A 13,126-nucleotide genomic window follows, 5' to 3' on the forward strand; every position below is an offset into this window, starting at 1 on the left:
TGGGGGTGGAGGAGAAGGAAGAAGAAAAGGCATTGGGGTGGAAGTGAAGTCACCCCATGGCACCATTTCATCCATAAAATTTTAGTTCTCTTGGTGTATTTCAAGATTATTTTCTTTAAATCAACACTGCACTGCATTATATATTGTCAATATGTAAAATATATTTCAAAATGACCAATAATTTGCTTGGAAACACAGAAAAAAGCGTTTAGTTGAAGAGAGTCTCAAGCAAGATGTTACCTCCACTGAAAACAGAGAGAGACTAACGCCTGTCTGGTGTGTTAACAGGCTGGATGGCACGCCAGAAACTAGTTTCTTTACCTTCAATTATGTTCAATAATTGTTAAAATGACTAAAAAAGTTAATATTAAACTTTTAAAATTATTGAATAGTATAAACTTCTTGATATTTACTAAAATAGTAAGGAATTTAAGCCCTAGAACCGATTAATGTATTGGCGGACTGATACTAAAGCTGGTTGCCCGGTCAGTGCAAGCGAAATCATGTTGAGGTCGGTTCATAAGAAATTCGTTAACCGAATTTTTGTTCGTTAACCGAATTGAAGATCCTTATGGAAGGCAGTTCATTAACCGAAATTTCGTTAACTGAGGCATTCGTTAAACGAGGGGTCACTGTACTGGGGGTAAAGTGAAGCCAGCTGAGTGATACAGGGTCACACACTGGGACCAAGAGTACAGTGGAACTTAGAGGTACATTTCCAAGGTTGAGAAAGGCTGGTTTGGGCCTTAAACTACGGGTGCCTGTTGGTTGTGCCTTAAAAAACTACGGAGTGCAGGTGGAATCAATGTGTTAGGTTAGGAAGCATGGTTCACGGGCATTGGTGGACTCGGTAACTTCTTAATAATAGTGATAATATTTTTGTGGGTACTTAACACTATTTTTTCAGTTACTCATGTATGCTGTGTTGCATTTAATATTTTCTTATAATTCCTATCTCAGGTATAACCTTTGTTCCCCAGAGTAGTGTTTAAGTTAGGTTAGGAATTGTGCATCTGTTGGGGTGATATAATTTTGTTGAGTGCCCTTACGGCTTATTCATTGTAGAGTTATTAATTTCTATTTTTTATACCATTTTCTCAGTGGTTGATATTATTTTGTTGAAAGCCCTTAAGGCCTATTCATTGTAGAGTTATTAATTTCTATTTTTTTATACCATTTTCTCAGTGGTTGATATTATTTTGTTGAAAGCCCTTAAGGCCTGTTTCATGTGTGCAAGCAACATTTCTTAATACTTAAATTTATTGTTGTCAAATGAGGCATTGTCTGAGTTTCTAATAATCTCAATATCATGTATAACTTTTATTCCCCAGAGTAGTGTTTTAAGCTCAGGTTAAGAGGTGCGCATATTGGTGTACCATTATTTGATTGTGTTTGTAGTGTTGGAGGGAATATAAGTGTTTAAATTTTACAGTGTGTCTCATTCATCCCAGTCACAGATGCTATCCTTTCAAGGGTCACGGACAATTCATTTTGTTTAGTAAATTTAAGTGTTCTTGTGCTGGTTCGGGATTTTTCTCAAAGGGGCGCTTCCACTACAATTACCATCTAATAATCTTTAATTAACCCCAAGTCTAGTGAGAAATTAAAGTCCAGTAATTCCGACCGGTTACATAATATATATATATATATATATATACAGTTGGGTATGCTATAACGAACGGATCCTACTACGAATATTCCTATAACAAACGGTTTTACCTATAAAATTGAGAATTCTATAACGAACGAAACTCCTACAACGAACATTATTAAAAAAAAAATTTTTTTTTACTAATTTATTGTTTTTTATTACAAATATTAATGATATTCTTTATTTCAGGGGTTTAGATGCATATTTATGCACTTTTTTACAATTTTATATTACATTTTTCAGTGTTAAGTGGTTGTATTTGGGGGCCTGGAACGAATTAATCCTATAACGAACGAATGCTATAACGAACAAGGTTCTAGAACCAATTAGATTCGTTATAGCATACCCCACTGTGTGTGTGTGTGTGTATATATATATATATATATATATATATATATATATATATATATATATATATATATATATATATATATATATATATATATATATATATATATATATATATATATATATATATGAGAGAGAGAGAGAGCGAGAGTAAACTTACCTGTAAAAGTAAGAACAACCTCGTACTGAGTTGTGGGAGAAGTGCTCTGCATTCTTCTCATTGCCGAAGTCCTCCAGGGGATCAGACCAGAGTATGTCACACATTGGACCAAATGCAGGCGGCTCCTTGAACCGGTCCAGCTGCAAGCAAAGTCAGTCATCAGACAAGGCATAATAACTCCTCAAACTTTAGTTGAAACAAAAAATAAAACTAAATAAAATAAACACTATCATATATCATAAGTTTATGAATACTGTAAAGGTACAGGATATACAGTATAAATATAAGAAGACAGCTAGTAGTACAGTGTGAATAATTATAGCGAATGAAGAGAAAGTTGTTCTCGTTGTAGGTCATCCGAGTGTGAAAAATAAATAAATACAAGGCCTTGAACACTGAAAAAGTTCCTTAATTTCTATTGTATTTTCATCGTTATGATTTTTTTACACACTTGGTTTAGGAAAAAAACCTAAGGACTGGATTTTGAAACATCATCCAAAGTGTTTCTAAATTAAGTACAATACAGTATTGTTTTAAATATTTACACTTGAAAGGTGTGCACTAAACCATACGAGTCACGTGTCGCTACAGTGTGAAACAGCTAAAAGTAATGAAGCTAATGATACATTTGTCCAGAAGATGACTTTATATGTCAAATCTTTACAAGCTGCATATTTCCTAAAAGTATAAAATTGCTTAATAAATTAATGTGTGTTGCAGCGGTGCCGAGTAATGAATTAACAGTACAAGTATTTTGTTAATTAATTGAAGTAGTAACTCTATGGAGCACATAAAACTACTTTATATTTTTGTGTACTTTTGTTTGAGTAACTTATAATCTCGTAACATTAATTCAACACTTTATAGTGTTGGATTTGGTTTTCATCACGCAAGCATAACGTCTATTTGAGGACACTTACTTTTGTAGTCTCCAATGAGGCTTCTTTTCAAATTTATTTGAGTAACTTTCCCCGGGTTGTCCATCCTGGCTACTGTCAACTCTTGGTACTGTCCAACTTGGCTACTGTCAACTCTTGGTACTGTCCAACCTGGCTACTGTCAACTCTTGGTACTGTCCAACCTGGCTACTGTCAACTCTTGGTATTGTCCATCCTGGTACTGCCAATTCTTGGTACTATTCACCCAGGCTACTGTCAAATTTTGGTACTATCCATCCTGACTACTGTCCAACTTGACTACTGTCAACTCTTGGTACTGTCCAACCTGGCTACTGTCAACTCTTGGTACTGTCCAACCTGGCTACTGTCAACTCTTGGCACTGTCCAACCTGGCTACGGTCAACTCTTGGTATTGTCCATCCTGGTACTGTCAACTCTTGGTACTATTCACCCAGGCTACTGTCAACTTTTGGTACTATCCATCCTGGCTACTGTCAACTCTTGGTACTATCCATCCTTGCTACTGTCAACTCTTGGTACTGTCCAACCTAGCTACTGTCAACTCTTGGTACTATCCATCCTGGCTACTGCCAATTCTTGGTACTATCCACCCTGGCTACTGTCACTTATTGGTAGTGTCCACCCTGGCTACTGTCAACTCTTGGTACTATCCATCCTGGCTACTGTCAACTCTCGGTATTATCCATCCTGGCTACTGTCAACTCTCGGTACTATCCACCCTGGCTACTGTCACTTTACTGGTAGTGTCCACCCTGGCTAATGTCAACTCATTGTACTATCCACCCTGGCTACTGTCACTTATTGGTAGTGTCCTCCCTGGCTACTGTCACTTTACTGGTAGTGTCCACCCTAGCTAATGTCAACTCATTGTACTATCCACCCTGGCTACTGTCACTTATTGGTAGTGTCCTTCCTGGCTACTGTCAACTCTTGGTACTATCCACCCTGGCTACTGTCACTTATTGGTAGTGTCCTTCCTGGCTACTGTCAACTCTTGGTACTATCCACCCTGGCTACTGTCACTTTACTGGTAGTGTCCACCCTGGCTAATGTCAACTCATTGTACTATCCACCCTGGCTACTGTCAACTCTTGGTACTATCCATCCTAGCTGCTATCAACTCTTGGTACTATCCATCCTGGCTACTGTAAATTTTTGGTACTGTCCATCCTGGCTACTGTCAGGGATTGGCTTGGTGAACTACACAACGGGTTGGGTGTGAGTAGTTTTAGAGCACCCTTTCATTCATTCCTGCGATCCGCCATTCATCATGATGGTCAACTCGCAAAGTCAGTCAGCTGTTGTTTGTTTGTGTTGACCACGTGTGTCTGTTTCCACTCAAGACTGTCACCCATGAACCGGGAAAGAAAGGACTAGTTGATGGCGGTGGACAGCATGGGGGTGAGGGAGGCGAGGGTACAAGACGTGTTGGAGGAAGGAGGAGTTGGAGGAGTACCAGTGAGAGCACCAGCAGGATAAGGGCAAGGAGTAGCGGGCAGGCAAGCAGGGCAGGACTCGCTCGTGTGCTGGTGGGAAGCGATTGATCCCGAGCGTTGCCACGGTAACCAGTGGTGGGTCGCGCCGCCGCCGCTCTTACACCCACACCACCACCAGTTGCCGCAGTGCCGCCCACCCCGCCCCGCCCCTTACACCCATATCACCACAAAAATGCTGCAGTACCACCCATACCGCCCCACCCCTCACACCCATACCATTAAAGTTGCTGCAGTGCCACCCACCTCGCCCAGTCTTCACTCACAATACCAGTTGCTACAGTCCTGCCCCTCACACCCACCCCTTTTCCAGTAGACGCAGTGCCACCCATCCCACTCCCCATACTATTATCAGTGGACGCAGTGCCACCCATTCCACTCCTCACACCATTATCAGTGGACGCAGTGCCACCCATCCCACTCCTCATACTATTACCGGCGGACGCAGTGCCACCCATTCCACTCCTCACACCATTATCAGTGGATGCAGTGCCACCCACCCCGCCCTTCGCACCCTCAACATTACTAATTACCGCAGTGCCGCCCATCCTGTCCCGCCCCTCATATCCAGGATACCACAGTTGCCGCAGTGCCACCCAATCAGCACTACCCCGTCCCGCCCTCACCACTACCACTTGCCGCAGCACAACCCATGTCGCCCCGCCCCTCACACCCAAACCAACACCTGTTGCAGCAACCCCGTCTACCCCACCCCATCCCTCACACCCACACCACAACCAATTACCGCAGTACCGCCCACCCCAACCCAGGTTCCGCAGTGCCGCCCATGTCCTCCTACCCACACCCCCACCACCACTTGTTGCAGTGTTGCCAACCCCATACCGCCCTCCACACTCACACCATCTCTAATTGCTGCAGTATTGCCATCCCAATCCAACCTTACACCTCTTGCCCACACTATCGCCATTGGTTGCCGAAGTGCCACCTATCCCATCTCGGCTCGCCCCTCACTCCTACATCATTACCCACAGTTCCATCCTGCCCCACCTCTCACCCCACTGTCAGTACCCATGTGCCGCCCACCCCACCCAGATTCTCCCCTCATAACACCACCAATAACTAAAATCCCGCCCACTCCACCCAGACCCTCCCCTCAAACCCCCACCAATAGCTAATATACCACCAACTCCACTCAGATCTGCCCTCACATAACCACGAGTTATGTGACCCCGGTTCCCTGTCACCTCTGGTTAGGTTAATTATCCAGTAGATGACGGAATATCGACCACAGATGACGGGAATCGCCTAACAAACATTATTACCACCACTACTACTACCACCACTACTATCAATATTACTGACAGTATTATCGTCATTACCAATATCTTTCTTACTACCATGTTACTATTGATAATATTAGTACTGCGGGACTTCTCCTCCTGGTAATTCTTGTGTTACACCTGTTAGATTTTGTAATTATGGCGTCCCCGGGAGGGCTAACACTGGCAGCTGATTTAGTCTTTAAGAAGTGACAGTACTTATGGTATGATTCTGTGACAGTACTTTAGGAAGGATTCAGTGACAGTACTTTAGGAAGGATTCAGTGACAGCACTTTAGGGAGGATTCTGTGACAGTACTTAAGGAAGGATTCTGTGACAGTACTTTAGGAAGGATTCTGTGACAGTACTTTAGGAAGGATTCTGTGACAGTACTTTAGGAAGGATTCTGTGACAGTACTTTAGGTTATGAGTCTGGGACAGTTTTTACGGTATGATTCTGGGGAGAGTAATTACGGTATGATTATGTGACAGTACTGACGGTATGATTATGTGGCAGTACCTACGGTATAATTATGTAACGGTACTTACGATATGATTGTGACAGTACTTACGGTATAATTCTAGGACAGTACGTTTTAACCTGATATTGCAACAATTTCTAGTTTGAGTCGAGGATGGTACTCTTACAACGTACCGTATTGTGCATCACGTTATATGTACTTATTGTGGGTCATTTTATTGGTCGCAGATAAAATGTCCTTGAAAAGCTTGAAAATTCTGAGAAATACAAAATAATGATTTGGGACGATGGTGAGAGGGTTCGTGGTGGTCCCGGAATAGCAGGAAAACAAAGGTGGTCACTGACACGTGTTGTGTTTTCTACCCATAACTACTGTAAAACCAAACGGTTGTCAAGGCAAGGAAGATGATGTTATAGTACTGGTCAATGAAGAACTTTATCCCTGTCAATAATAATTATACTACACAATAGAGCTCAATGATATCAAAGTTATGATAAATTACCATGATTTGTTTATGTATAAAATAGGCTGCATTAGTGTGGCTTGGCAGTGTAAGAAAATTCTCCTCCTTGGTGAGGTAATTAACGTCAGTTAGCGACTCACAAAAGGTGTTCACTGGACTGGGTTATTTGACTATCGTGCCCAAAGAGTTAATTTCTAGATCTTTAAGTGCCGAGATTTTTGTGGTCGCTGCCAAACAAACAACAACACTAAGAGTACACTATTCGTCTTAATCGGAGATAAACCCGAGTATTGTTTCTACTTTAAAAATACAGGAGGTGGCCCAGCTTAAGAGAGGGTGTTGGCCGAGCTTAACTCACATGGCCAGTTTCACCTGTGTATGGCATCAAGCTGCAGGAGGAGTGGAAGGAAAGGAAAACGGGGAAGGTATGGGGACTGGAGTGTAGATTAGATACAGGAATGGGGCAGTGGGGAGGTCACTGAATACGGAAGAATGGGAGGAAGAATGAACGGGGGAGAGGGAAAAGTTATTGAATAGGGACACACCTGGAAGTAAGCACCCGAAAGCTTTGTTGGGTATCTTTGGTTAAGTTGTCTTACTGTTTACCTGCATTGTCTCGGCACACAGGAAACTGTATACTCCCATGGCCAACGTGCACCGTATACCTACTTTGTCTATATTCATGCTGAACTGTATAACAGCATAGTTTATAAACATACTTATCTAATTATAAACCTGTATGACAATTTGATTCAATAAATATCATTATTATTATTATTACGAAGAATGGAGGGGGGGAGGAGGCGAGGAAGAAGCTATTGTGTACTAAAGAATGGGAAAAGAAAGGAAGGGGGGGGGGCGAGAGAGAACCTAGTGGAGTGATGGGAGTTTGAAAGGAAAGGGGAGGTAAGCTAAGTGGCCACCTACCTTCCTGATGTCGTCGAGTGTGTGTAGCTCGGGTGAGAGGCCGCCATGGACACACAGGAACTGGTGGTTCATGAGGGCAGCAAGGGGCAGACAGTCGAACGCCTCCATGCACGCGTCGTACACTCGCTCACTGTATTTGATCTTACCTGTAATAACAACACCACAACTCGCTAACTGTTTTGATCTTACCTACAACAACAATAAACAGTCATCCTCACAACACAAATTAAGGTCCACAGTACACAGTATTGATATAATCAGTCCCACGAGTTGTAGTGCACGGTCACTGTATGGCGGCCAATGGTATTAACAGTTTGATCTGGGGTCAAAATACACCATTTATCTGATCTAAAAAGGTGAAAAGTGACTTATCAAGTGGCGAGTGGTGGTGGGGTCACCAACTTGTGGGTGAGCAGGAGATGCCTTATACTGCAGGGGATGCCTTATACTGACAAGCTCCCCCCACCAACGCCCCTCACCGAGCGTAGTGATGTAGCGACTGCCTCATCAAACTTCAGTATTGGACAAAAGGCACATTCAATATACAATTATACATCTGTTATCCACTATAAATATTGTTACCGACAGCTTTGACGCCAGATGAAGGAATCTACCTATTTTGTCTATCAGCATCTGTCTGTGTTAAATGTATATATCTTTTTACTCTATTCTTTGAACTGGTGATAAAACCTGGCAGTAAAATGGTTAAGCTTAAGGGGGCTGTTTTTATCGTATTTTTATTCCCAAAATTATTCATGAGAGTCGTAGGTCAATTGGAAAACGCAAAAGGTCAAGGTTGCATCTTGTTGAAGGTCATCAGTCACAAGTCTACCTCAGGGTTGGTGTAACGCAGTACTGTGTGGGAAGCTTCAGCGTCAAGGGCAACAGGTAAACGTCTCGGGTCATTCATTACACGAGGTGTCTGGCGTCGGTCAACTTTCTATTTTTTCTATTTACTTTTATTATTTTTTGGTGTTTTCCCCTTTCTCCAGCTTCTGTAACTTTATACGTGTACAGACCACCAAAAAAGCATCACAGACATTTAAGCTTGGTAAAATGTCCATGCAAAGTGGAACACAAAACTTGCCTACTATTCAAGGCTGAGAGTTTGTTTACCAAAGACTTACTCTACACTCAGGCTGCCAACTATTCAAGGCTCTAGGTAACTTGTTTACCAAATTATTACTAGTCATTCAGGGATTTTGCCATACTTGTTGGCTCAGTTCACCCATGTGTGGATACACTTCAACGATAAACTTAAGAGCATTATGAAACACGTGAAGATACTGACTAAGTGCTGAAACACACAAGTAATCAACGGTATAATAAGTACACTCTTGCCCTGATGTGAGGTATGGTTACAGTGAAAGGAAGGTGGTACTTACATTCTTGCTTAAATGTGAAGTATTCTGTTAAATGCCTACACTCGTGGTTTCCTCTTAATAGAAATAAAGTGTTGGGGTAACATATCTTTAGCGCCCATAGATAAAGAACACACTGAAAAGAGAAAAAAATAAATTAGTAAGGAATGGTATCACATTTGACATCTGTTAGAGGGAAAATGTTTATGGGTGAGAGTATAAGCAGAAGCCTTGGTTAAAAATAAACAATCATAAACACAGATCAAAAATTTTAAATATTTGTAAAACGTCGGAATACTTTTTCCTTTAACATTTTATAACCTGAACAAACCCCACACTGATATATCCAACAGGTAAAAAATTTGGCTATAAAACACTTTAAACATCAATGAATATACTGAATAAATTTCATACTCACATATGAGATACAGACAGAAGCTTATACCTATAACCTAAGATTAATTCAGTACGTCAACAATGTTCCTTGTTTATTTATTGGGGGAAGAATTTCACGTCCCACTTATTGCATATGTAGAACATTTCTAATATGTCTGTCAAGATCTACAACTGAGAGAACCGTATCCAATTGTCCGTTACCATGTCTTTTAGAGAGAGAGAGAGAGAGAGAGAGAGAGAGAGAGAGAGAGAGAGATTTAATTCAACTTAATTTTGCCACTTGCAGCAGCTTGTTTATTGTGCACCCCATACTAATCCTGTGAGCGGTAGCGCAACAGGATTACAGAGCAGAGTTCACAAAGGGTCTGAATAATTAAACCCCGTGGTCAGGATATTATGGCATTGAATTTTAAGAATATTTCAAATAAATGATTTGTTTAGTTCTATACATAGAAGGTAACTTATTCGCAACTGAGTGAGTACAGGAGTGTGAGGCAGTAAAGTGGGGACATTTAGTGGTGTGTAGTACGTACTGTATACTGAATATAGCTCCCGTACTACCATCACTATCACCCCAAATATACGCCACCACAGCCGTGTCCAAATTAAGCTTCGCAATATATAAAAGTCAACCAAAAAGTTCCACAGCAAAGGAAATTCGTCGACGCAATGTTGGGATGTGTGGGGCAGACTTCCTTGTATACCACTACTGTAGAACAAGGTGGACCAAGGATTCAAACGCTGATACCCCCTCCCCCCCAAAGAGACTTCAGATGCCACTAACGAAGAAATTGTAGCTAGAATTATTGAAGTGGATAAGTGTATGAAAGTACGTAGATGGAATAAACATCGAGGTTGGTATTTCACAGGGAGGCCTTTTGACCAGATCATACATAAACATTTAGGGATTTCTGAGATTTTTAAGATGGATTCCCGAAAACTCGGCCCTCAAGAACGACACCGAAGGATTGACTAAATTATCGACACTCCTTGAACTGTACGAAGCTGATCTCGCCAACCTTTTCCCGGTTGGTGCCGGGAGATGCGACTTAGATTCATCAATTAATCCCAACGTTAAAGAGAGAATCCATGCCACGGAAGCACGACAACTTTCCGATCCTTAAGAAGTTCAAAAGTTAACCTTCTGCCACAAAGATCATAGACTCGATTTCCTGTGATGCCAAAGGGATTGTGCTGATCAACTACCTGCCACACAAACAAATATCATAGGTGACTATTATGCAAACCTAAAGCAATAAAAAGAGGGGCACCTTTTGGGAGAAACTACGGGGAGCGCTAACTAGTAGTGTACTGCTCTACAAGACACCGGTCCACAAATCACGCGTCATACAAATCGCTACGTACGACTGTGATGGGCTACTCTACCACCTCCCCCACAACCCAGTACTGTCCCCGTAAGCTAATTATCGGTTTCAAAACATATGTCCAAACTCCGAGGTCACCGCTTTCAGGATCATGAGCTGAATGAAGCTACTGACAAGAAGTTTGAGAAACAGTCAGAAAACTTGGTAATAAGACTAGTTTATTGAGTTTGTAGGACAAGTGAACTAAGTGAATTAACGTCCGGAAAACGTTATGGAAAGATATAAGTTGTGGTTCTGCCTTTGCATCGTATATCCAGTTTCACAACCCATGGACCGCCCCTCGAAGCCTATAGCACTGCTACCACTTTAGCTAGAAACCTAGACTACAACTTTTACTACCACATCATGCCTAGTACGGTTACTTCCACGTCTACTGTAGTTAGTAACACACACAGAGCTGCTTTTGGTCAGTCCGAATACCTGGCTTTCCTAACCTGTGTGATAAACTTTTTTTTAACGGTGCCTCGTTTCCCAGGGAAGCTTAACGCAGCTGAATGACCACCTCTCGGCCACCCTTGCTTCAATATAGGAGGTGGCTAACGTTACGATATGGTTGAAACACCAATAACAAAGAAAGGCATTTTGTCTGTAGCTGCTATTCATTACTGTTCCATTAATGCTTTGTGATTAATACACAACATATGCACTGTCCGGGAGAATCACAGAGCGTAATTAGTTGTTACACACATGATTGTTGAGGCCAGAGAGGGAGAAGGGGAGAGGGAGGGGGGTGGGGGTGTTGATCCTTTGGGGCCGTGGGGAACACTTTATGCAGTGACCTTTAAACCCACCCACCCACCCACCCACCCACTCATCCCCTCCCCCACCCCACCCCGATCACGCCATTTGATCAGAAGCACCACCACGCACACCAACACCTGTATGGTAAACTGCTCTTCACTATCACCAACCGCCAACAAAACCAACACAACCACCACCACCAGCCCCACAACCACCACCACCAGCCCCTGACCACCAGCCCCACAACCACCACCCAGCCCCACAACCATTACCACCGCCCCCAGCCCCCTACCGCAAGCTCACCCCTACACCACTAACACCAGCCCCACCTACCACCACCCCCCCACAACCCGTCCAACACCACCCCCACCACAACCACCCCCCACTACCACCCCTAACCATCACCCACAACCCCACCCTACCCCCAGCCCTCACAACACCAACCCCAGCCCCCAACCACCACCCCAGACCCCTACCCCCACCACTACCCCACCCCAGCCCTACAACCCATCAGCCCCCAACCTACAACCACCACCCCAGACACCACCCCACAACCATCACCCACAACCCTACAACCACCCTGCCCCTACAACCACCACGCAAACCACCACACCAGCCCCTAACCACCACCCCCAGCCCCTGCCCACCCCAGCCCCTACCACCACCCCAGACCCCACAACCACCACCCCCAGCCCACAACCACCACCCCCAGCCCCACAACCACCACCCCCAGCCACCAACCACCACCCCACAACCACCAGCCCCAGCCCCTGACCACCACCCCAGCCCCACCCCAGCCTGACCCCCAACCACCACCCCCAGCCACCAACCACCACCCCCACAACCACCAACCCCAGCCCCACAACCACCACCAGCCACAACCACCAGCATGACCACCACCCCAGCCCCACCAACCACCACCCCAGCCCCCAACCACCACCCAGTCACCTTATCCTGACCACCACATCCTGACCACCACGACCCCCTGACCTACCCCAGCCCCAACCACCCCCAGCCCCCCAGCCACCACTTCTGACCAGCCCCATCTGACAGCCCACCACCTGACACAACCACCACCCCAGCCCTGACCACCCTGGCCTCCACCACCTGCCCCCATCACCTGACCACCATTATTACCACCCCCAGCCACCACTACCACAACCCCAGTCTCACAATCCACCACCCCCAGCCCCTCTGACCACACCACCCCTCAGCCCCACTGACCACCACCCCCACAACCACCACCCCCTCTGACCACCCCTGCCCCACAACCACCCCAGCCCTGACCACCACCAACTACCAATACCTATCAATCACCCCCAGACCTACAACGCCTACCACACACTACAACCACCACATTCACCAGCCCCCTAACCACCACCCCCTGCCACCACCCCCATTTCAGCCACCACCCCCAGACCTACAACCGCCACCATCCTAAGACCACCACCCCATTTCTAACCACCACCACCAGACCCACCACCACCCCCAATACCAACCACCACACCCCCACAAACG

General features: G+C 44.4%; 1 protein-coding gene across 5 annotated transcripts in view; it reads right to left on the reverse strand.

Moving 5' to 3' along the window:
- Positions 1-13,126, reverse strand: part of LOC121868893 (serine/threonine-protein phosphatase 2B catalytic subunit 2-like) — a 303,013-nt gene that overhangs the window by 50,954 nt on the left and 238,933 nt on the right. For all 5 annotated transcript variants that reach the window (XM_042369915.1, XM_042369897.1, XM_042369907.1 and 2 more), the window contains exons 5-7: positions 9,111-9,222; positions 7,726-7,871; positions 2,160-2,299 (exon numbers count right to left, since the gene is read on the reverse strand). In XM_042369915.1, coding sequence (XP_042225849.1) covers positions 2,160-2,299; positions 7,726-7,871; positions 9,111-9,222 — 398 coding nt within the window. The remainder of the gene's footprint in view (positions 1-2,159; positions 2,300-7,725; positions 7,872-9,110; positions 9,223-13,126) is intronic.

Source organism: Homarus americanus, unplaced genomic scaffold (assembly GCF_018991925.1).
Source record: "Homarus americanus isolate GMGI-L3 unplaced genomic scaffold, GMGI_Hamer_2.0 scaffold32583, whole genome shotgun sequence".
Lineage (NCBI taxonomy): Eukaryota > Metazoa > Arthropoda > Malacostraca > Decapoda > Nephropidae > Homarus > Homarus americanus.